This window comes from Elgaria multicarinata, chromosome 7 (genome assembly GCF_023053635.1).
Source record: "Elgaria multicarinata webbii isolate HBS135686 ecotype San Diego chromosome 7, rElgMul1.1.pri, whole genome shotgun sequence".
NCBI lineage: Eukaryota > Metazoa > Chordata > Lepidosauria > Squamata > Anguidae > Elgaria > Elgaria multicarinata.
Window position 1 is genome coordinate 89854584 of NC_086177.1, and position 25552 is coordinate 89880135.

General features: G+C 38.3%; 1 protein-coding gene across 2 annotated transcripts in view; it reads left to right on the forward strand.

Annotated features, from left to right (window-relative positions):
* Positions 1 to 25552, forward strand: part of ZFPM2 (zinc finger protein, FOG family member 2) — a 389494-nt gene that overhangs the window by 49702 nt on the left and 314240 nt on the right. The window contains exon 2 of one of the 2 annotated variants that reach the window (XM_063131038.1): positions 22385 to 22543. The exons of the other annotated variant lie outside the window; for it this stretch is intronic. Within the exon in view, the coding sequence (XP_062987108.1) occupies positions 22385 to 22543 (159 nt within the window). The remainder of the gene's footprint in view (positions 1 to 22384; positions 22544 to 25552) is intronic. 2 annotated transcript variants of the gene reach the window in all.

The following is a 25552-nucleotide window of genomic DNA, read 5'->3' on the forward strand; positions in this document are numbered from 1 at the left end:
ATGTGAGCTTGTATGAGACATGAGACATTTTCAGTACTAGCCCTGACACCAGTCATGGTAGAATACCACAAATACATAATTGTGTGATTGGTCAGACATTGGCTGGGAAAGGCTGTTTGCCCAAGTTATGTGGTGGCAGATTCCTATTCCCCGCTCCCTGACCTCATCCTTGTCCATCTATATGTATATAAGTTGGAACTGTGTACTGAGCCATTCAGCCAGCAAGAGCAGGAGTTGGTCAGCAGCCACCATTTCGCAGCCCCCAGAAATATGATGCTCCAAGTGGAGGATTAGAAAGATGATCTAGATGTCTTTCTAGGGGCAGGCAAATGGCAGCTTGCTACCAGATCTCTTGCTGGCTGGCTAAGTATCTTGCTCCTCTCCATTGACAAGAATGGAAGAAATATGAAGCTGCCACTGCTGTTGCCAACTGCAACTGACGTATACAAGCTTCCCTACATCAAAATAGATTATTTTCACCTCATCCCCAATTTCCCGCCCCCCCACCTCATTCCCCTAAAATTGGCAAAATGCCCTCCCCCAATTTGTTCTCTGTAAATGGGATGGTGATTTGAGGGAAAGAATTTTGTAACAACCCTTGTTGGCACAAATTGTAGTTTCCATGCTTAGGTGATTGCAGGTCGTAAAATAGGATTACAGTATCATTCATCTATGTGGACCCAGTAGATGAGCCTTCTGAGATACAGAATGGCAGTGCTTGGAGATTATAGGGACATTGGCAGCTGCTTTATACTGAGGCAAACCATTAGTCCATCTTGTCCCGTATTGTTGACACTGAGTGGCAGCGGCTCCCCAGGGTTTCATGATGGATTTTTTCCAGCCCTACCCGGAGATGCTGGGGATTGAACCTGGGACCTTATACCTGCAAAGCAAGTGCTCTACCACTAAGCTACAGCCCCTAGTACGTTTGATTTGTTAGTCCATGACTCCAGAAGTAACCCATTGTTATAAATACAATATATGACATTGTGGCATTTACAGTGCTTAAATAAAACATCCTTTTTGTTACTCTGTACAGCACCATGTACATTGATGGTGCTATATAAATAAATAAATAAATAATAATAATAATAATAATAATAATAATAATAATAATAATAATACTAAATCATCAGTTTACCCCCCACCCTGGAATAACTGCATTTTGCCTCCTTATATTTCATCTCCAAATATCAATTGCATGCAAGTATCTTCTCTTCATCCCCCCACCCCCACCCCGGGTTAGCTCATTGTAAAAAACAAAACAAATCAACCAACCAGTTTTATTTTTGTTTGTGGTTAAAGTAGATATCGCCATGCTGCCCCTGTATAATGTTTTAATGAGATTGATTGACAGGTACTCTGTTACAAGAAGGACTTCAAATATATTTATAACATTTATAAAATTAGGAGTTGATACTCAGAGTGACAATAAAAACACAATAGAAGTGAATGTTAATTACTGAACCATGATAGACACACCAGATGAAAAAGGTGATAGCTAGTGGTCTTCCAGAAATAATGTTTCTATTTTGGTGACTAAAGTATCTTGAGTGGTTGGGATCCCCTCCAAAAGGACAGCCCTAAGCACATTCCTGTTTGAATATCAGGTTGAACTAGTTGATCCTAAAAGTGTTAGACAATATTTTCTCTACACAAATACACATAGTACTTCAGCTATGCAGTAATGAACAACACTTGGGCCGGTTTCCGCTTGAAAATTCAATCTGAAGAGTGTCTGTGTGTGTTTAAGATCTAGATTTTATCTTAGTAACATTGATGTGAAGCCCATCAGTATGCCTTTAAGTTAAAGTTTATTTTCACATTTAGCCTTAGTTTTAATTGGCATGTGATTTGTTTGCTATTTATTATTTGAGTTCTCCGGAACTATGTATCTGTCTGCCTGTAGGGTGTCTGTCTGTCTGTCTGTCTGTCTGTCTCTCTTTCTCTCTCTCTCTCTCTCTCTCTCTCTGTGTGTGTGTGTGTGTGTGTGTGTGTAGAAAAACTCAAACAAATATTATGAAAATGAAGAAGGAAATTCAGGATTTTATGAAGAGATGAAGTGTTTTTGAGATTGTTTGAGTCCTAAAAGTATAAGACTAGGCTTCTTTTGAATATTTTTAAATGGCACATGGTTCTCTCTATTTCTCTTTTTGTCTTTCTTAGATTACAATGGGCACAGTATCTAGTTGTGTAATTTAACTAGCGAAAATGACAAATTATGAATTATTTGCAAGAAGAGAATCCAAGTAAAGGTATATTTGTGTGAGGCCCTTTCTACACCTAAGGATTATCACAGGAAAATGGAGGGATCGTCCCTGCCTGCTCCCAGGATCCCCTGTGTGTCATTTGGATGCACAGGGATGATCCAGGGACGATCCTGGGGAAAAAGACAAGTGTAGAAATGGCCTAAGTGGGTTGCTCAAGTACTTGGATTATGGAAAAATTCAACAGAGATCCGCTAGTGCTATTTGTATTTGTGGAATTATACCATTAGATACTGCCCAATGTATAGGATATACATTTTTTGTATGTTACATTTGTAGAACTATAAGTAAAGAAGTGACGCTAGGAATAATCTCTCTCTCTCTTTCTCTCTCTCTCTGTGTGTGTGTGTTTGTTACATTATTACGTTGGAGTAAGATATCCTAATATCTTACTCCATATCCACTACAATTGCATTTGTGTTTACCTTAAAGGAAAATGTGTATTTGTGTGTGTGTGTGTTATGCACTATTACACGTTTACTCCGAAGCAATATTACACTTGATTACTGTATTCAGCAGGGCTTACTCCCAGGTAACTGTATATAGGATTGCATTCTAAGTAATTATATTCAAATATTTACTTAATTGATTACTATTGGTCATAACCATGATACTTATTAATCACAAAGGGTGTTTTTACATGTAATGAGATCTAAAGTGCAATTCTAAGTATGTGCTTATTAATTATGGACTTCTCAGTGGCATTTGACACCCTCAGCCATGCAGTATCCTTCCGGACTATCTCTCTGGGTTGGACATTGGAGGCACTGTTTTGCACAGGTTCTGGTCCTTCCTGGAGGTAGGTTTCCATAAAATGGTACTTGCAGACTTTTGTTGAACCCAATGGTCTTTAGCTGTGGGGCTTGACAGGGATATATTCCGTCTCTCACGATTTTAACATTTATTGTTAGGAGAAGTAATCCATAGTTTTAGGATACAGTGTCATGCTGATGATTGACACCCAGCTCTATCTCTTACTTTCTAACAATCCAAAGGAGACTGTAGATGTTCTAGACCAGTGCTTGATGTCAGTAATGAACTGGATGAGGGATAAATTTGAAACTAAACTAAACTGAATCTAAAGCTGGGGCAGAAGCTCTTCTGATAACTAAGCAGTGTTTCAATTTGAATGTTCAATTAGTGTACTAAAGTGTTGCACTCTGTCTGAAAACTCAACTTTGTAGTTCAGGGGTGATCTTGAATCCAATGTATAAGATATACATTTTCTATATGTCGCATTTGTCGAACTACAAGTAAAGAAGTGATGCTAGGAATAATCTCTCTCTCTCTGTGTGTGTGTGTGTGTGTGTGTGTGTGTGTGTGTGTGTGTGTGTGTGTTACATTATTACATTGGAATAAGATATTCCGATATCTTGCTCCATATCCACTGTAATTGCATTTGTGTTCTTCTGATGAAAAAGCAGTGTTTCAATTTGAATGTTCAACTTAGATTTTCAGGTCTTGGCTGTGGATAGGAGTGCCTTTGCACAAGTAAGATTGTTGCACCTGCTGCTTTCCTGGAATCTTGTTATTTGACTATGATATCCATGCCTTAGTCACCTCTTGTCTTGATTATTGTAATGTGCTGTATGAAGGGCTTCCTTTGAAATGTTTTTGGAAACTTCAGTTGGCTGAGAATACTGCAGCCAGGTTTCTTATGAGGGATGGATATATTGCTCACATTACCCCCACTTTTCTATCAACTGCCTATTTGTAGCTGTGCACAATTTAAAGTGCTGGTTATGAACTATAAAGCCCTAAATGGCTTAAGTTACTTCTAGGATTGCCTTCCTACATGTAATTCTACCCAAGAACTGAGATCTTCCTCAAATGCTCTTCTTACTGTCCATCCAGGTATTAATAAAGTAATAACGCATGAGAAGACGTTTTTGGTAGTGGACTTCTGGCTCTGAAACTCTTTCCACCAGAAGATCTGTATTGTGCCTTCACTGTTTGCATTTTAGAGGGCAGTTGAACTGTTCTTTTTAATCAAACTTTTGAGCTATTTATTTTATTTATTTATTTATTACAGTTTTATACCGCCCAACAGCTGAAGCTTTCTGGGCGGTTCACAAAAATCCCAGATACTTGGGCTTCTGTGAGTTTTATTGCTGTTATATCATTATGTTGTTTTTAGTGTATGAACTCAGATCTCCAGATGGAGGAGGAAGAGTGGGATATAAATGATTTCAAATATAATAGTAAGGCTCTCTGAGTTCAATGATGCTTATTCAAAAGCATGTGTATGTAGGATTTCAGCCTTAGTATCTCTGGATTACATTATTGAAAACAACTGTGTTTTGCTTAATAGCGACATGAATGGCTTAACTATGTTAAAGACTGGAGCCCCATACCGAGAGAGGCCCATGCTTATGCAGAAAGTGCTTCCATATTTACTTTCATTGATAGTTCTCATACCTCAATGTATGACTTGAAGGAGGTACTGCCATCAGTAGCTGAAAAATACCCGTGTGTGTGTGGAATACCACATCTGGCATTTTGGATCCTGGAAAAGATAGGCCAGCAATGTAAATAAGAATTCATCCCTTGCTTTGTTTGCTTGAGCTTCCTACAGCTCTTTGCTTTCTCCCCTTTCACTCTGAGCTATCATGATTTTCATCTTAAGAAGCTATAGTGGACAAGTACCATTAGCTCCAGGGGAATTTGTGGCAGTACTGAAATGGCTGCTCCTGCTTTAAATGTGGAAACCCAGGTTCCAGTCTCTACTCTTTATAACCTTATTTCAGCCTATCCTACCTTGCAGGGTGGCGGTGATGGGATAAAATACCAGCAGCTGGGCAGAATAGAAGTATATCAAATATATAACAAAACATTTCCCAACATTTTTAAAATCAGGTATTCTGTCCAGTATGCCCCATTTTCAGGTTAAGATGATAGACCAAAAATTGATAGGCCTGAATGTGTGACTTAGTAGACGTGCAGTCCAATCCTTAATAGGACTATTGAGGAAAGAATGTGCTTAGGAAATTGACCCATTCCATTGTGTTACTGGTTGTCACAAGGTCACCAGTTTGCTATTAGAAAGAGTGATATCAAAGAAAGAAATATCAGGCAACCTGGTGCTATTTAGGAATGAAGTGTCCTTTTGCAAGGAGTCCAGCATCTGTGCTCATGCTTAATTGCAGTGGCACATAGACATGGACTGTAGAGCACAGAAAAAACAAAACAAAACCGGACTATGCTTGGATTTTTTATGCTTTACGTATCTTCAGAATGTCTTTTTCTATATTTTGAATTGCAAGGACTGGTGGAAAACCTCAAGTCATCTGGCTGCATCATATATTTGCAGTGATATTTGCTCAACACTGCAAAGGTCTACATTACTTTTTGAAGGCCAAGGAAGATGATAATAGAAGTCCTGTGGTTTAGTTGCCTGTTGAGACTGCTTCATCATGAAAAAGGACCAGAAGAAAACCCTGTTTCATTTGTGTTTCTTATTTACTTTTTGGCATAAAGTATGAGGCTTATATGTTGCTTTAATGGTTTCTGAAAGATATATTCTCAATGTAAACAACACATGTGTTTTTTTTTAACACCTATATTAGCACCAACTCCCCTTTTGTATTCATTTTCAAAGGGATTGGATGGACATTAATCCTTAAACCTTTCTGAAGTTGCCGTCTTCTTTCTGGCTAGTATTGAAACAAATGCCTGACACGCTCAGTAATTCTCCAACCAGTATCCCAATTTTTGTTCTCCCTTGTGATTTTCAATAACTCTCCTCAAAGTCATCCGTTGTAGTCTTGAATGCAATCTCTTTTCTCCAGCCCACACTGGGGGCTTCTAGCGAATCAGCAGGTATGACTCTGTAAGATATTGACTTCAGCTATCCCCTGCCTCCTTCACTTCCTCATGTCTCTTGCTGGGAAAAGTATAGGGCCATCCTCCCCTTGGATCAACATTCAGAAGTGGCAGTCTCTGCTTACTCCTTCCTAGCCATCGCAATACCTCACCATTCATTGCTACTTATGAGATGCAAATAGTGATGCCTGCTTATAGGTCCTGCTTGGGGGGCCCTGGTCGACAGCTGATTGGCCACTGTGTGAAGAGAGTGCTGGACTGGATGGACTGATGTAGCACGGCTTCCTGGTCTGATCCAGCATGGCTCTTCTTTTGTCATTACATTCTTATGTCTGGTTGTCTATGTATTGTGCATTATCTGAGAATATTCAAACCTATTTCAAGAAGCTTTCAGTTTATTTTTGTATGTATCTAATAAAATGGGTGATATGGAGCTTATTGAAGTTAGCTGTTGCTTACAATCCTCTGCACTGTAGCCAATTTGATGATTTCTCATGAAAAGTCACCTAGTAGGTGACCCTTCCTCAGGCTTCTACACTCTTTGTGATGAAAAAAATCCCAACTGAATGAGATCCTAAAATAAATGCCTAGAAAAAACACTCTCATAGACATCCATTTATTTTATTGTGCATTTGTTTATGTATGTGGGAGCCATGATCATTTTAGAACCAAGGGAGAGATGAGCAGGTGCTATGTTCTTATGTTACCTGTTCCAGACAGTAGAAAGCTTTTGACTCACAAAACACACATATCCATGGAGGCTTTGTATGTGTGTGTGTATATAAATGTTAATTTATCCACCACACCATTCTTGGTGAAGTCAAAACTATCTTGAGTTGCACCCTAAAATCCCCAATTGCTTGCCAGCAGAAAACTGGAAGGACATCTAAGGATTCACTCTGGCAACAGAATAGACCTTTACAATTTTTTCCACCAAAGTCTGGATCCTGATGATGAGAGTAAATCCGGTTTGAGTGTTTCTTTTGCTGGGACATCAAGCAAACACTCACACTGGTACTTTAAAGGAAATATTCCAACAGTCTTGTCCTAAATAATTATGCAGCAATTAAGTATTAAGCTAGTGACATTATTACTGATAGTAATCTGTAAATATAGATGTTCATTTTAATTTAACAAAGAAATCATACATTATGTAAGAGAAAATAATAAACTGTAATATTTAATGACTTGTGTGCCACCAACGATAAAAGAGGAAGGAAAAAATTAAAGATTTGTCAAGGAAAAAATTAGACTATAAATAAGATGGTATGAGTACTTTCCAGGTCTTAGTTTTGTACATCTTTTGTACCTATCTCTTGTAGTATATCTTTTCTTCCACCCCACACCCTCCCATTTTCTACATATGATCTTACAGTGGTACCAAAATATTATTATAATGCATGGTGACATTTTGTAATATCGTGGTCTATAGAGTTTTACACTCATTTTTTTAATAGCAATGTCACTTCTATAAAAATGTCCATCTTGGAAATCTAATTATTTTCAAAAGAATTTCTATTACTGTATGGTACAATCATGTTATATTGCCTGTGACAAGCAGGGCTGCAAGCCATTTTTTATGTTTCTTCTGTATTACTAACAATGGATGACCATTATTATTACTACCATAATATATTATTATAATATTTTACACTTTAATTTTAACTCTCTTCTATCCTATTAAGAGCAGTCTTAAAAAATGTCAGTATTTTAATAGTTCTCCCACCTGATCTTGGCTTTCTAACACACTTAGAATGGATAAAGTCTGGGTCATTTAATAATTCAGCCCCTAGATTCTTTTTAAGTTGCGAAAATTTGTGAGCCTGTTTTTATTCTGCAAACTGTTGTGAAGTACTAAAATATTGTGCCCCTGTCCAGATTCTTGTATACACTTGCCCTCTAAATTGACAGGAGTAAGTATTGAGGAAGCTGCCTTGTAAAAAGGCAGACTATTTGACTAGATCTAGTCCCATATTGTCTGTTCTGACTAGCAGCATCACTCCAGGGATTTCAGGCGCCTACTACCAGAACCATTTAGGATATTTCTGCATTGTAAAACTTGTGTTCAACCATAGAGCTATGGTCCTTCATGCAAAGGAATGTATATGCAGGTCATCCAACACTGAACTAATTCTGGGTGTGGAAACTACATAACAACAAGAGGAGAGCCCTGTTGGAGCTTAAAGCCTATTGAGTCCAGCATTACGTTCCCCCACAGTAGCCAACCAGTTAACAAAGGGAAACCCTCAACCAGAGATGACTGCAATAACACTCTCTTACCCATGTTTTCCAGCAACCGTATTTATTGTATTGGCTCTGAAACTGGAGGTAATATATAACCATTATGACTAGGAGTCTCAAGACGATCCCGAGACCACAGGAAAAATCAGGCTAAAAGCCATCCTGGTAACCCCGGGGAAATGGAAGGATCTTCCTTCCCTACCCCCCGGGATCATGTCATGTGGATGCACAGGGATGATCCTGGGTGATCCCTGTGATAAAGCATGGTCTAGACATGCCCTCAGTTTAATTATGCATTGTGTGAAGAAGTAGTTCTTTTGTCTGTCTGTGTTGAATCTCTCACTGCTCAGCTTCATTGGATGATGCCAAATCTAATATGAGAGAGGAAGAAAAACTCCCTACTAACTCTCTCTACACCTGTCAATGCACAATTTTATACAGTTGTATCATGGTCCCCCTTAGTTGGCTTTTTTCCAACCTTTTCTCATAGGGGAGTTGCTCCAGCCCATTGATCATTCTCGTTGCATTTTTCTGCACCTTCTTCAGATCTACAATATCCTGTTTGATGAGCAGTGACCAGAAATGTGTGGTCACGCCATAGATTTGTATAAAGGTATTATGATTTTGGCATTTTATTTTCAATTCCTTTCCTAAAGTCTCCTTTTTCACAGCAGCTGCACATTAGTTTGATGTTTTCATTGGAAAGTCTACCACAATCCCAAGATTTCTTTTTTTTGATCAGTCACTGCCAGCTCAGACCCCATCAACATATACATGGAGTTAGGATTTTTGCCCCAATGTGTATTAATTTACACTTTTTTACATTTAACCACATTTGTCATGTTATTGGCCATTTCCCAAGTTTGGAAATATACTTTTGGAGCTCTTCGCAATCCCCTTTTCTTTTAACCTCCATAAATAACTTGTAGTCAAAACTTGTATGTTGGAGCTCAGGAATTTAGAAGAGACTGTTATTACTGGGGTTCAATCCACCAAGCACTATTGCTGTATGTTCTCCATTCACATGCTTAGAGCTCCGGTATCTGCAATATTTTGCTTTGTATCCTTAGGCTGCAATGGTAAAATAAATGTGTACAAATAAACAGTCATTAAAATGATTACAAGACAGAGTAATAAGCTCTCTCAGTTCACTTTTTACCAAGAATAAATCTAGAATAAAATAAATCACAATGAGAGAGGCACATCAACATTAAGGAATTGGGAAAAAGTTTAGAGAGCAGAACAACAAAAAGATTGAAAAGCTTCTGGAATTGACTACTGAGGACAGATGAGATACTCACTGAACTGTGCAATTTGATAAATTAGCTATTAAAGGCAGTACAATAAGTTGTATGTAAATATATGAGGAATGTAAACAGGCAGGATAGGAAAGTTACTTGATGTGTTACAAAGCAAAAATGGGGGCGGGAATCATTACAGTAAATTTTAAAAATAAAATTGTGTGATGCCCGCTAGATTAAGACTGAAAAATAAACTACAGTAAACTGACTTTAAATATGTCTTTGACTCTTGAGTCCTTTAAATAGTAAATGAAATAGTGTGCAACAAAAAAGGCATTGCTGGTTATAGGGCTTATTATTCCCTACTTTCTAATACTCGAGCTGCATGCGTGGAGCACTGGATGGCTGGAGTGAAGTGTGTATTTATAGAATGTTAAAAGTATAGCTGAACTGAAGATGACACCCGCCCCCTATTTCACAGTCCCATTCTCAGACAGTAGGCTTGTTCAGACAAAACTCTAAGCCATGGTTAGGCCGCTAAACCTTTTGCAGCAAATGGTTAGTGGGCAAATCATGGTTATATAGCCACCATGGTTAGGAATGGTTCAATTGACATACTAAGCCGTAATATTTAGCTCAAAGTGCTTAACCACCATGGCTTAGTGTGTCATTTGAACAGGGTCTATGAAAGTAGTCAAAAGCAGGGAAAATCTCCTCTTTGCCCTTTTTTATTCCCCTTTTCTGATAATATTTTTTTTCATGATACCCCCTTTTTCAGTATGTTCTAGCCATTGCTATGAAGGACTGTACATTGGAAGAATAAGCTGTACTATTAATAGGACAATGGTATATATGTGTTCTCAGAATTAGTATATATGTGTACTCTGAGTAGGCCCGACAAAGGGTGCAAGTGGCCAGGCCGGCCCTGGTGCTTCAGTATAGCTTCCTGCTGGAGCACTTGGTTGGTGAGAAGTGCAGGCTGATGTAGGCTCAGACTTTCCACCCAGCTGCCCTTAGAGCAGCCTTTCTCAACCTGGGGTGCTCCAGATGTGTTGGACTGCATCTCCCAGAATGCCCCAGCCAGCTGCAGACTCCCGCGAGCATGCTATACATTACTTGTTTAGAGAAGCCCCTAGTGTCATGTGACTGTTTGCATATCTTCCAAAGCCCTCTGCTACCGATCAGCTCAGACTTCTGCATAAATGATTTTTCTCTGCCCCAGCTTAGTGGGGAGAAAGAGAGAGAGAGAGAGAGAGAGAGAAAGAAAAGGAGCCACCTTTGGCTCTGGTCCTATCCACTTCTAGCATGCAGGCCCCAACAGATTAAGCCCAACAGAATGCAGAAAAAGAAGCTTCCCATCCCATAATAGGAAATTGCTCTAGCTCCCTGGTAGTTTTGCTTGTCTTTTCTGCCCCTTTTCTAGCTCTACGATATCATTTTTGAGACGTACACAGTATTACAAGTGTGCTCCACATAGATTTGTATAGAGGCATTACAATCAGTGAAGGCTGGTGGTTCTGGTTTCAGTGGGGCCATAAATCATGGGTTTCAGTCAGAACCAGCCAGAACTACAAAGAAACTATCCAAGGTGCTGAACCCTATCCCCAAAACAGGTTCAGCACCTTGCATAGTTCCTTTAGGGCTCTGACTGGTTCTGACTGAAACCCAGAATTGATTTACAACCCCACCGAAATCAGAGCCAACAGCTTCCACTAATTACATTACTGTCTTCTAATGATCCTTTGCATGGAATTTACCTTTTTCATAACTGCCTCTCACTGGGTTGACATTTTCCTTAAGCTATCCATCAGGACCACAAGATTCATTTTCTGGTCAGTCACTGCTGAGAACCCATTAGTGAATTTAGGATTATTATTTTTTGGCCTGGTGGGCATCACTTTGCACTTACATACATTGAACTACATTTGCCATGGGTGTTTGTTTGTTTTTTGGTCCATTCACCAATTTTAGAGAGATTTTTTAGGAGCTCTTCATATTCCCTGTTTGTTTTTACCACCCTGAATAATTTCATGTCATAACAAAAGTTGGCCATCTCACTGCTCACCCTTCACTTCACGTCATTTATGAACAAGTTAAAAAGCAATGACAGCTATTTTAATTTGTGTAATTTGCAAATAAATACAGTCGGATTCTTTACTTTGTAAACAAACATGCACTATTTACTTATTTTCTTGGGCCTGGATAATCACTTTTCTTAATTATTTTATTTTAAAATCTTGCTTTGGTTTGATTTTTTTCTGCCTTCAAGGGGTTAATCACAGTGGCTGATGCAAATTGAGAGCAAAGAAAAGAGCCTTTGGTTAATTGGAGCTTTTATGATCTGAATCTTTCATCTCAGGGATAAATTGCCATGTAAACAATAACATGATCATTAACTCTAGGTTAATGATTGTAGGTATGTGTGAGGAGTTCAGAATTCAGTGCAAACTATGATGAGCTAGAGGTGTGTGAATAAAACACTGAAATTCCTGTCTATGTAAACAGGTGTTATAATCTCAGTATAGCAAAGTCCATTATCCCTGCTCAGCTGGTACAGCTTGAGTGGGAGAATCGGCAGTTGCGGTGGGGAGGAGGGGAATATAGGCCTCACGTGGAGGTGCATGTGGGCCACGTGAGGTGGGGCAGGGCTGAGCCTATAAAGGCTGGTCCTGCCCCGTACTTGGCCTCTCTGGTTTGTCGGCTCCCATCCTCCCTCCCTTTTTTTAGTATGGGATCTAACTAGTCGCTCCCTTTGTGGGGAGGGCTGAGTAGGAATTTTTCCTTCCCATTGTTGGTGGGGGCGTTTCTGCTTACTTTATATTGGAGATTTTATTAGGTGGGTGGATAAATAGGTTGATTTGTTGGCAGGATGTGCAGGAATTTGCTACATCAGAATAGAGATGGTGACCACTCTGGCACCTTTTGGTGATTGGCATGTCTGGAGCTCCTATTCCTTGTGAGTTTTATGTCTCCCGTGCCTTTGGAGATCCTCCTGCCTCATCTACTCAGAGTTCTACGGCTTTGAGTGGGAATGATGTGAGGTGGTCTCCCCACACTCTCAAAGTGTCTTATAAGAGAGTGGCTGGGTTTACCCAACTCCTTGCTTACAAGGGTAACTCACCCATAATGCCAGGCAAGTTGCCTGAGGTAAGGACATATAGATTCCCACACTTTTCAAATTCAGATGCAGGAGGGTTTGAATATCCCTTATTGTTTAAATAAAGAGGCCCTAGTTTATCCCAAACTCTGATGTCTGTGTCTTTATTCCATGCTTCCTTCTCCACTCGCAACCTGAAGTTGTTGTCTGACATCTTGTAAACAAAATCCAGCAGTCTAGTCTGAAGAGTATTTTTAAACACTTTATTGTTCCAATAAAATATATAATTTTGTTAGTCATACAATTAAAAACATAATTAAGTTGTAATTGGAAACATTTGAGTTTTCCAAACATCTGTTATTATTTGTAATTTTTTTTCCTTGGAAAAAGAGAAAGAGGGAAAAAAAATGAAAACCTTTCTCGTTGAGAACATCTGAAGTGGTTTTGGTTTAAATTCCTTAAAAAAAACCCCAACATTTCATTTTTGTGTGTGGAAAAAACATTATCTTTGAAATTTGTATGTGTAGCTACTGATCACTCCTCTCCAAATGAGAAGCTAAAAAGCCCTCCTTTGGAAAGAAACAGTGGCCTCCGCTAGATCTACGGGTCTAGCGTGAGAGAGGGGTGAGGATCTTGTGATAGTTATTGCGAGATCTCCCCCTCTGTTTACATGCGGCATGCAATGACTTTGGAGGAACAGGACATCGGCCTGCCATTTTGTTTTGTTTTTTCTTAAAGGAGAAGAGGACAGGAGTGCTCGTACAAAAATTGTACATTTTTTTTTAATTTAAAACAATTTTTCCCGCTCACCCCACCCCACCCCCAATGGGCGCAGAGCTCCTGAGGAGCTCTGCGCCCTGTGAGTGGTTCCCAGCTCCTCGTGAGTAACCATGAGGAGCCCGGGACAAACCGTGACACCCACCCACATGTTCTGTGTCTTGGGATCATCCCGAGACCGTGGAAAAAGTTGGCTACTACTATAGGACCATATCCTGGGGAAAGGGAGGGATCATCCCTCCTTGATCCCTGGATCCCCTGTGCGTCATGTGGACACACAGTGACGATCCTGGGGCGATCCCTGGGATATCACCCCGTCTAGCTATGCCCAGAGTCTAGAATTTGTAGGGTTGGAGTGGGTGTAAACATTACAAAACTTTTTGATCCTTTCCCCATTTACAAACCAAATATTCATTTTCTAGAGGAGTAGCTGTGTTTGTTTTTCTGCAACACACTCAGCCTGCAGTCCTAAAATTACTTACCTGGGAGTAAGCCCAACTGAACCCAATGGGACTTACCTCTGAGTAAACTTGTATAGTATTGCACTTTACAAACTAACAAATGTTATAATTACAAACATGCTATCAAACTTCATTAGTCTCTAAGGTACCACAAGACTTTTGTTGCTTTTAAATATCTAGGTTCTCATCCTCATAGTATATTCTGGAAGATGTTTATAAGTTAGGTATACAATTATCTTGCTATGCATATTGCTAAGATTTTTTTTTGCTATGATTTAGAGATGCAACATCTCTCAAGGGTTTGTGTGTGTGTGTGTGTGTGTGTGGGTGTGTGTGTGTGGGTGGAAAATAGACACACTCTAAAATAACCTGGCCTTATAAGGAAAAAAAAAGAACGTACTGAATATTTAAACATGGGACGCAACATTTCAGGAAGCAATCAGTGTTCATTTTCTCTTGTGTAATGTTCATAATGCAAGTTCCTCTTTCATCATAACAAATACGCTGACCACTAAACACACTAGAGTAACACCATTAGGCACTTCAAAGCTTTTAAATGCATTCTTTTTTTTATTTCTTGTAACAGGTGGGAATGGGAAATGACCAGGCAATGCAAGTACTTACAATGTGCATAACTTGTATAATTTTGTGAAAATATTTTTGGTTGATTTATGGATCCCTCTTTATTTTCCCTTTGACCAAATATCAGTGGATGCCTCTTTAGACTTTTTCAGAATTTAGTTCTACATGTCCACAATAGTCACAGGGAATATGTAAAAGTTAACACATCGTCAACATGGATTAGCTTTCTTTTAAGATTGTGTAACTACCACTAACAAATTGGAGGATTTTAAAAGTGATAGAATGGGTATTTTCCAACTTTTTCAGATAAATACTCAAGAGTCTAGCGGACATTCTAACCTGGATTAATCATCATGAGGGTGCAGAACTACAAGTAGTTGTGCATATTAAAGACATTAGCAGATGAACTGAGACTTCCTGTCATGTGTACCTGCTTTGTGAACTGTGGAAAATTGTTCTGCCAGTCTGAACTCTTGCTGAAACACAGTCACCGAGAAGGCCGACATGGTGTTCAGAACATGGACTGCACCTTTTCCTTCCCACTTCTCTGCTCTGTACACCTTCCCTCTCCATTTCTCTGGGGCCTCCACTTTATCCACACCACCACTCTTGTAGTGCTCTTCATCTACGTTAGGTGCCCTCTGTTCTCTCTCCCCTGGTCACATCTCTATTTGCTGCCTCTGACCTCTTTTCTGCTCCCTAAGATCATTAACACTCCATGACCTTTTTCTTTCTTTCTCCTTCCTATTCCCCACCAAAATTGGATTCCTTGTGTCTTTCACATTCCTAGCTTTCCTTGTGTACTTTCCGCTAAAGGTACAGGTAGTGGCAGAATTTATTGTTTTTCCTTGCTAAGTCATACTAGTGTAAACTCCTCCATCCCATAACTTTAAAAACAACAACAAACCTCTGGAAATCCATTCTGTATGCCCCATTGTTCATACCACCTCCCAACTATATTATACTTTCTCTCTGGCATATAATCAGACACCATTTCTTGTCTGGCTCCTTCACCCTCTTTCTTCTTGAAAAGAGAGAGCATTTTTGCTTCAAGTACAATGTCTGCAAAGAACGTTATTGTACACCAATGTGGATATTATTAGAAGTAATCAATAGAATCAGAGATTTGTAAGTCACCCAATGGTCCCTATGGAGCTTTTCACAACAGTAGTTTGTTGTGGGGGAATCTGGTGTGTCCTGGTCCAGAATGTAGAGGGGGAAAACAGGTGGAAGATATATTGAGACGTCTTAATATTATTCAAAAGAGACAAGTGGAAAACCATTATTGTAAGTAAAGTTCTAAACTACTTAAACATCTAATGCCTTTTAAAACTTTATAGACAAGCACAGTTAATTCTGTTATGCTCCAAAGTGCCAAAAGACTGAGCAAGGATAAATGTTAATCCACTTTTATAAAATCAAAGCGTTCAATTTTTTTTTTTTACTGTAAAGAAATAATTTGAATAAAATTTGACCCTTTCTTCAATAGTCTTTGGGTCAAATTGAACCCACCATTAAAATTCTCTAATATCTTCCTTGTATTAGCATTTCAAAACTCAATTTAAATATTCACAGAGCTCTTTTTAATAAACTTAACAAAATTCAGGTAATTTCCTTCAACTTTCTTGATTGAAGGAAGGCAGTAGGTAGAGATATAAAAAAGATGTACAGCTACGAGCAAAACCTGAAATCAATTATATATAAAAATAACATAACACATGGAATGAAATTAATCAAAAGGGAAAAATTTTCTACTATATGATTCTCTGGTCTGCTACCTGCAGGCAAAGAACGTAAATGAAAAAAAAATCAACATTCTTTTCTCAGATAAGGAAAAAAATTAATAAAAATGTTTCCTTCCTACAGATCCCCTGATGCAACTTATGTTAAAAGTGAGCAGCTGCAGGAGGAACTTGCTCATTTAAAATAGCTTCCATTTTCTTTGCCCAGAATAAAAATAGGTTTTGCCTTGCTGTTAAGCTCAATTACATTGAGTTTGTCTGGATTTGTAGTGTCCGAAAAGCACTTCTATATTCTCCCACTCTAGTAAAGCAACTTATAAATGCTTCCTTTGGATTAGATTCACAAAGGTATTGAGAAAATAATTAATTGTTTTCATTTTGAACCCATTCCAAAGTTTGGGTTTCATCCTGCTACTTATGGGGAGCATGACAGGGTGTTGCTGCCCAAACCCTTCTTTGGGCCCACTAAATTTACCAGATGATTGGGAGTAGCAAACCCCAGGTTAGACCCTGGATATTGTTCATGTAAAGCAAAAGTGAGGAGCTTAAGACCCGTGGGCTAGAACTAGCCTTCTTGGACTCCCAATCTGGCCCTCTGGGATTCCACAGATGGAGGTTCTTGAGTGAACACCGCGTGATTTTATTTTTCTTTTGGCTTTTATATTGACCCTCTTCAGATGACACGCTAAGCCACTGTGGTTAAACATTTTGAAATAAATATTATGGCAGTGAACCATGACTTAGCGTGTCTTGTGAACCATTCCTAGCCATGGTCGCTATATAAACACAGTTTAAACATGCTCACTAACTATTCGCTGTAAAAGGGTTAACGGCTTAACGTGTTGTTTGAATAGGCCCACTAACTATGTTTTATGATATTTTATGTTGAATGGATTTAAGCTTTATTTTGTGAACTGCCCATAAAACTTTGGCTATTGCGCAATATATTAAATGAATGAGTGAATGAATATCCATGGAGGAGGTACCTCCATGAGGACAAAGGATTTATCCCCCAATAAAGTGAGTTAAGGGAAGCCCACTTGAGTAGGTGACTCACGTAATCATATTACATAAAGGTGCACATATCACTTTGGATTGAAGGCCGTATTCTTCCAAGCAGAATATAGAAAGGCTTAAGCAGGAAGGCTTTCGATCATTTCTTTGTCTGACATTTCAGATAGTAGTTATTTTTTCAGGTAGAAAAGAGCATGCACCTCTACTCCCTGATCTATGAAAAGAAGCAGACTTTGCAGGATATCAGAGCTGAATGAACCAAGTCACCTCTGTTGAGTATGCATGGGAATGAATGAACCAGGAACCTCAACCTCCTTCCCTCAACAGCAAAGTGCACGGACTCAGTGCAGAAAACTGGCTGTCTTTTGATGGGCACAAATGTGTAGTTCTTGTGTCTGATGTACATACAGCCTGTTGCTGTACACGGAGCTCTCCCGATTGGGGTGCCAATAGTCTGGTTTAATGGTTTTAATAGGCTGTACTTTATAAATTTGTTTCAATTTAGTTTAAACTTTTTATTTTTAAACTGTTTTTATTGTTGGCTTCCTTAAGAGCATTTGCACTTAACCATAGGAAATAAATAAATGAACAAACAAAGATATTCTCTTTTGAAAATCTGTGAAGTTATACGGTGATTGAGTAATAGCACTGCATTAAAAATAAAAATGCCACTATTATTGTAACCCAATAATTAATCAGTGAGAGTGTTTAGATACATTGACTTCTATTGTATGAAAATGTCAATTTGCTTGGTAGATCACTGATGTGAAAAATGATCCAGTAAACACTGAATCAAGCTTTGTATCACCAGCACCATTTTTTAAGATGTCCATTAAGGAAAAGTGTGGTTTTCTTAGTATTGGGAGAATGATTAAATAGTGAGGCCTCTTAGAAGAAACTAGTTCAACAATTGTAAAAAAATACCATAAACATCAAACTGTGTGTCCCAACTAATTTGTCCTTAATGCATTTATCAAGTGAATATTTTTCGGAAGTAATATCACTGCCAGATAGTTTTGCTGCACCAAAACTGTTAGTTAGATTAAAGAGATGTTGGCTGAAAGTTACATTTCTTATTTTTTTTTAAAAAAAAAATGGAGGATGTATTTTAAGAAACCTTTGGAAGCAAATTACATGATTATGCATGTTCAAGTTTCAAATTTTCTGGCATTTTTCTGGAAACAAAATCAGCACTGGTGGTAGTGGGGAAACAGAACTGGAACCTCAAAAAATGTACCCAGTGGAATTACATTTTAAGGTCTAGTAACTCCTTAAGGGTCCAATCCCATGTAATTTTAGGGAGAAAGAGTCCTACAATTCCCAGTATTTCCCAACCTAGCTGGCTGTGGAATGCTGGGAGCTGTGCAACTTTTTTTTTTTTTTTTTAGGATTGTGCCTTAACATATCCAACTCAGCTAATATAAATATCCTCAAAAAAAAAATTCTCACCCAAACAGAAAGTATGTGTAGTTGCATTCATTAATTTAAAAATCTAGATTGTAAGCTCCTCAGGGCAAAGAACTTTTGGGCTGTTGTTGTTGCTTATTTTATTCTGTAAAATGTTATGTGTCTCTATGAATAGTAATGGTATATTTGCATTCATGGACGGATCTTTGATCAATTGGAGCCTTCCATGAACAGAAGGGGAGAAGGACATTTTTGTTGTTTCATCCTCCCCCCTGCATCACATCTTGGCGCCAGTCTGCAGCTCATCTCACCCCCAATCAGGTCTGGAAGGCTGGGGAGCTTCCCTTAGTAGATGTCTTCATTAGGGTAAATACAACTCTAATAAAGAATGGTATTAATACAACTCATTACTAACACTAAATATGGGCAGTATCCAATGATGCCATTCCGCAAACTCAAATAGAGCTAATGATGCTCCCCTGAATCTTTCTGTTGAGCAAGCAAATTAATGTTTGCACAACTGGTTGTGCAAGCAGTTGCAGAAGGCATAACTGTTTGCAAAATGGGTTGCACAAAAGTTACATACAACAGGTCACACAAGTGTAGTGCACAACTGCCTGTGGAATTGCTTGTGCAACTGCGCTTGCACAAACGTAACTTTAGGTGGATTCTCCTCTTTCGCGTACTTTGGAACCTTTTCTCCACTAGCGCAATGTCATTTGCACTAACAGGCTGACATCGTTGGAAATTGCTCTATGTATCCAAAGCAGTATGTGTAAAGACAATTTTTAAGTCTGCTTTATTATTTTTAATAATATAATACTTTTAAAGAATACTGTAATATACATTTTAAGGTAATAGATAGAGATATACATATAGATAAACAGTTTTTATCATTACATATTGCATATTTAAATACCTTCTTAGCTTTTATGGTTTGGTGCCAGGAAAACACAGCAAATTCTAAAAACATCCATAGAAGTTATAATTTGATGTAACTCCCCCAACCCCCTCTTCCTTGTAGGGGTTCATGTTTCATCTGTTTTATTACCGGCATCAGTAATGTTGGGCAGAACATTTTCTAGAAAATTTTCACGTTCTTAATTTTTTCGTGGGAATTTGTCCATTTTTCAGGTGATAATCCCTAGCAAGTATGTGAAAGAATACATATGCCATTAAAATACTCTCTCTCTCTCTCTCTCTCTCTCTCTCTCAGTGTGAAATAGTACTAATAGGTAGTGATAGTGAAACTGAAACTGTTCCAAAAACCTTGGTGGAAGAGAACTGAACTCTTTTGAAATAGATGAGTGGTTGCCAGCGTATCATACACAGTTCTGTGGGTTGCTAAAATGTATTAGTGTGCCAACAGTTTTTAGTATCACCCCCTCTGCCCCCAACATAAACTTAACAATGACCCTTAGACAACATGCTAAGCCGTGATGGTTAACTGTTTTGTGCCAACCATGATGGCTTAGCATGTCATCTGAACAGAGCTTTTCCTAACCATGGTGGCTACATAACCACAGTTTAACCATGCTCACTGACCAGGTGTTGCAAAAGGGTTAGCGGCCCTTACCATGGCTTAGTATGTTGTCTGAACAGACTCAATAAGGGAAGTACATGGTATTCTTTTTAACCTTTTGCAAGTATTCCAATAAAAATGTCTACATAATATAACATTTAAATCAGTTTCATTTCCCCCCTCAAATATTTCAGGTCAAATACTAGTGATGTACTGTGACAATAAATTAACATTGGGTACTTATTTTTAGTTTTGTTTACTAATTCAAGTAAAATAAACATACTAAATTTAATAGCCTAAGAAATGTGCAAAGCAAAGTTTCAGATGCAAATCACTCTATGTGAATTTAGTCTAATTTACATTTGAAAATTTTCCTAGGCTTATCCAAAATTTTCCTTAAAGCCCACATTACTAACTGGCAAACCCTTTCATTTTTTAAAAAAACTGCTCATTGACTTTGAGTTCCTTTAAGGGGAATGTGTGTGTGTGTGTGGTAACTAATTACATGAATGAACTTAATTACATGGATTACACTACCTATATGGGCCTCTATACTGTACTTCTGGTTCACATATGGCCATAAGTATATAGTGAAGGGGAGTTGCTTATCCCGCTCATACACTATACAGATAGGAGCATTAGCTTGTGATGAGTATATGAATTGTGCCTGTGCCTATTACCTCTACATGTCCCGCATTCAAATATTACCCCTACCATTTTAAAACATCTACCATTTAGAGGGTCATATTTACTGGATATGAATTGTTTTTATTAATTTATTTAAGTTATTTATACCCTGCCCTTTGAACAAACTTTCCCATGGTGGCTTTACAATAAAAACAGAAATACTATGGACAGTATCCGATACTGCTGTTCTGTTGCACCTGTGGAACCCACTGCTAGCACAGGAGGAAGGAGGCACTCCCCAAAGCAACCACAGAAACAAGCAGAAACGCTTGCTTCTCAAATGAGATAGGTCACTAGAACGCCCTTCTATGATTTCCATTGATCCGCCTTGTCCTGGAAACTAGCGTTTCTGCTCATTTTTGGTTTCTTCAGGAACTGCTAGCTTCCTGTTGCTCTGGTGATAGAACTGCTAATGCCATGGACAGTGCTGGATGCTGCCTAATAGAAATCCAAGAATAAAACAAAAATAATGCAAAGTATATAATAAAATAACAATAAAAATTGAATGAATGAATTGACCATGTAGCTTATAGGCAAACAGCATTTCTCAACCTAGTCTTGCCCCCTGCAATATGGGGATAATAATACTGACCTATTTTACAATGATATTGTAAGAATTACTGAGTTCATGTGTATAAAGTGTATTGAATACTCTATTAATGGCAATATAAAATATTAATGGTAGTATTAATACTAGTGTTATTAATAGTATTATTATCCTTCAATGTGATTGGCTTGAATCTGGTTTGTGAGTTAGCCAAGCAACTACCTTTAATTCTGGCACACTATAGTTTTGAGAACCCATGTTTTAGATCCAAATAAATAACAATTGTAGTCTGTTTTCTATAATCTTCTCTGATTATGCTTTATGCTCATCTTAACATAAGATAAATAATTGATGTGGCTATCTATTTATGTTTTATTTATAACTTCACTTGGTCCTTTTACTTGGTGTAAGTGTAAAATAATGGTGTATTGTGACAATTTTCATCTCCTCCCCCCCCCCCCAGGAAATGAATATAACCCTATCAGAAAGGGTTATACCTGTAAATTTTTATTTTTGCTGATGATCGTGTGTATTTCAGATAAATGTGTGACCATATTCTAGCCTGGGTAAAATAATCTTTCACTGGATTGTACGAAGATGTTCTGACTTCATGCTAACACAAGTATGAATATTTAGTCTCCACTAACAAATTAGAGTGAAACTCTCTTTTAGTGGAAGTTAATGTTGACTTCAAGATTGATTAAATAATGAATTTTAGATTGGAAATGTTAGTGTCAATTGCAAAATTTAGCCTGCAATACTGCACATACCTGGGAGTAAGTATAATTGAACGACTACTTCTGAGTAAACATGAATAACTTTCCTACTAACTGAGTGGTTTCTCACCTTAGGATGACTATCTACTTCTACTTACAGACACTCAGGCGAAACCTTTTAGGTACAGATTTCCTAGCTCATACTTGTATGTGCTATTGCTTATAAGTTATTTTGGTACCATGTTGTTGGTTTTTTTAAAGGCCCCCTTGAGGATGCTGTTGAGGATGAAGAGGAAGAGTGTCTATCTGAGGAAAATGACATTATCTCCAAAGAAGACTTTCCTTTGGAGGGAAGCTTTTCTGCAGAATTTGAGTCTGGGAATCTGAGCTGTGAAGAAGTGGAATACTTTTGTAATAAAGGTAATAAGTATTATCCAATCCTAGGGTCAGTTATCATTTTTGCTTAGTCACGTTTTTGGAAAAGGAATGCTCTGTCTTTCCATAACAACAATAACAGCAACCATGGCTTTAGTAATTGGATTATGATATATCATTTTGCCCTTTTTTATTCTGAATTTAGGATTAACAGGGTTCCCCCCCTTTACAGCGCACACGAAATGTGGTATGTGTTTTGCTTGTTTTAGGCTCAAAAGCATTTAGTTCTGGTTTTAGCCATCAAAATCTGATTTTAATTAATTAATTTCTAATGTTTTGTTAGCCATCCCAACCCACATAAAAATAAATAACATCTGAGATCCTAATTTCCTATTTTCCTAGCATGCATGGAGGGAAAATAATGGATCACAAAGTGCACCATGTACTCAGTTATTTTTAATTGACCATTTGAATGCATAGTAATCCCTGTTGCTCATGTGCTTATAAGAAGAGAAAGCGTTCCTGTGGAAGCTTGTGAATATTTTATTTATTTGCAATATTTGTTTACTGCTTCACATCCAAAGATTTTGGAGTGGTAAACAGCAGAATAAAAACGCCACGTTAAAATAATTAATAGTTTAAAAGTAACAGAGTTCTGATAAAACTGAATTTTGATAAACTGCAGCCATTCACTCAAGGAAGGAGTCCTGAAATAACAATGCTTTTAGGATGCACCGGAAGAAGCACTACATTGGCACCAGCCTGACCTCCAAAGGCAGGGAATTCCATAGGAAGGGATCCACTATACTGAAGGCTCTTCTTCTGGTGGACTCTAATCAGGCCTAGGTCTATGTGGAACCATCAGGAGCATGCACCCTGATCATGCTTGGCTTGCTGTTCTTGATCAGTTAAAAATGAGTGACTTCAGTTTGCTGCAGTCTGATTGAATCCTAGAATGGAATCTCCACTCACATTCGCCTCCCCAATCAAAAGAACATAAAAAAAGCCGTACTGGATCAGACCAAAAAACTATCTACTCCAGCGTTCTGTTTGCATAGTGGCCAGTCAGCTACTCATGGCAGCCTAAAGCAGGACATGAACATAATAGCACTCTTCCCCTGATGTTCCCAGCAACTAGAATACAAAGACAAACTGTCCCTGATATTGGGGGCATTTCAGAGATTTTGGGAAATGGTGTAATGAAATTTACCTTTCTCTCTCAAATAAACTTCACTTGTGATTATCTCTCCATAATTTTAAGAGGAAAGTTAAAATGTTTTTTATTGCACCTTGCCTTGGACACCAATTGGATAATGGAATTTAACTTGCATTTTTGCTGCCTAAGGAATTATGCTTGATTTTATTATTGGCTGTATATAATGCTAAACCATGTTTTATGTTAACCATGGTTAGTTACCATAAATTGTCTTGCTGATGAGCAAAGAAACTGTAACTTGTTTTTTTTCTACTTCTGGTTTGTTTCTCTTCAGTCTATTTTGCCAGTCTTCAGAGAGATTTCATTTTAAGGCTGGTCTTGCTGGGTGCCTCTCTTTGAGGGTGGACCGTAGCACAAAGAGGCCAGGGATAAGCCACAGTTTTGGATAACAACAAGCCATGGTTTTAACAAGCCAGTCTTTGTAAGCCAACAACAAACCATGACGTTTATTCAGGTTTTGTAACTGGTTAACAAACCATGGTTTGTTTGTGGGGATGGATTCCGACACAACCACAAGCCAGATTTTAGGAAACCACAGCATAGCTTAGCATTATGTATAAACCAGGCCATTTTGTTTTGATATTGTATCAATACTTTGATCATGAACTACATGGAGTTATTATTCTTGTGGGTGTGTAAATAAACTGTGCAACACACAGTTAAATGATGTGGATTCTCATTATAGAGTTTGTAACCTACCTTAGATAGATGAGATCTTACATGAGGAGGGTGGAGGTGTATTAATTTCTGACTCATTATAATTATGGGTAGGATAGGGGAGAGTCAGTAGAAGTGGCAGTAAAGTGTGAATCTAAGGTGATCCAGCATACGAATTAGGAAGGACCAAAAGAAGCAACAGGAATTGGCCGGATGCATAGGTCCAGGGAAGCTGTTTAAGAAGCTTAGTCGTTGAAATAAGACTTTACGATTCACTATCGATTTCATTGGTCCTTGTAAAGGTACTGCTCTATTGTGGATTTTGGAACTTTATTATTATGTTTCTTCTTTTTTTTACACAGAAATTATTTTAGACCTATTTTTGTTGATAAAGTCAGTGAGAACATGCAAATAGTATCTCTACCTGTGATTTTTTCCCCTGTTGCCCATAGGCACCACTGTGCATGCAGGATATCTCTGTATCTGGCCAGTGATAAGTCTTGAGTTTTTTTGCCAAGTTATGTCAAGGCAATTGGATTATTATTAAAAGCATTGTGCCCTTCTGTGCGATAGGAACAGATCATGTTCTTGAACTTCTGAACTGACGCATGAAAGCAAGTTGTGGTCTAATTGATCCAACGATGATTCCATCAGCCCACACATGATTGCCTAATTGCACCTGCGATGGCTGTTCCGGCTGCTCAGTGTAAAGATGCAGTGGTAGTACCACACAGCAGCATGGAGATGTAAAGCTTTATTAGAGTGACAGGAGTGTAATGTAGCTAAGATTGTTGTTGGGCTTCAAAACTCGGGGAATATCAGCTGTCTGGGAAGTAGTGTAGCAATTGCATACTGCATCACAGATAACACTAGAATCAGGAATGTCTCGCCAATAATATTCCTTTTTTGAAATATGAAACAGTATACTTGGCATATGAGATCATTGACAATTTGGCAAACAAAACAAAACAACACATGTAGTAGCATGAAGAACAACGGTATCAGCTACTCATTGCCAACTTGTTCAGCTAAGGATCACACAAGAAGAAGCTAATATTAAAGTGATACTTTTTGACGTTCACGCTACCTGGTCCACATTTACTTGCCCGATACTGATGTGCTAGCACTGCAACAATATGGCATGCTATGTCCACAAACACCCTACATTACTGGTCAAAGAA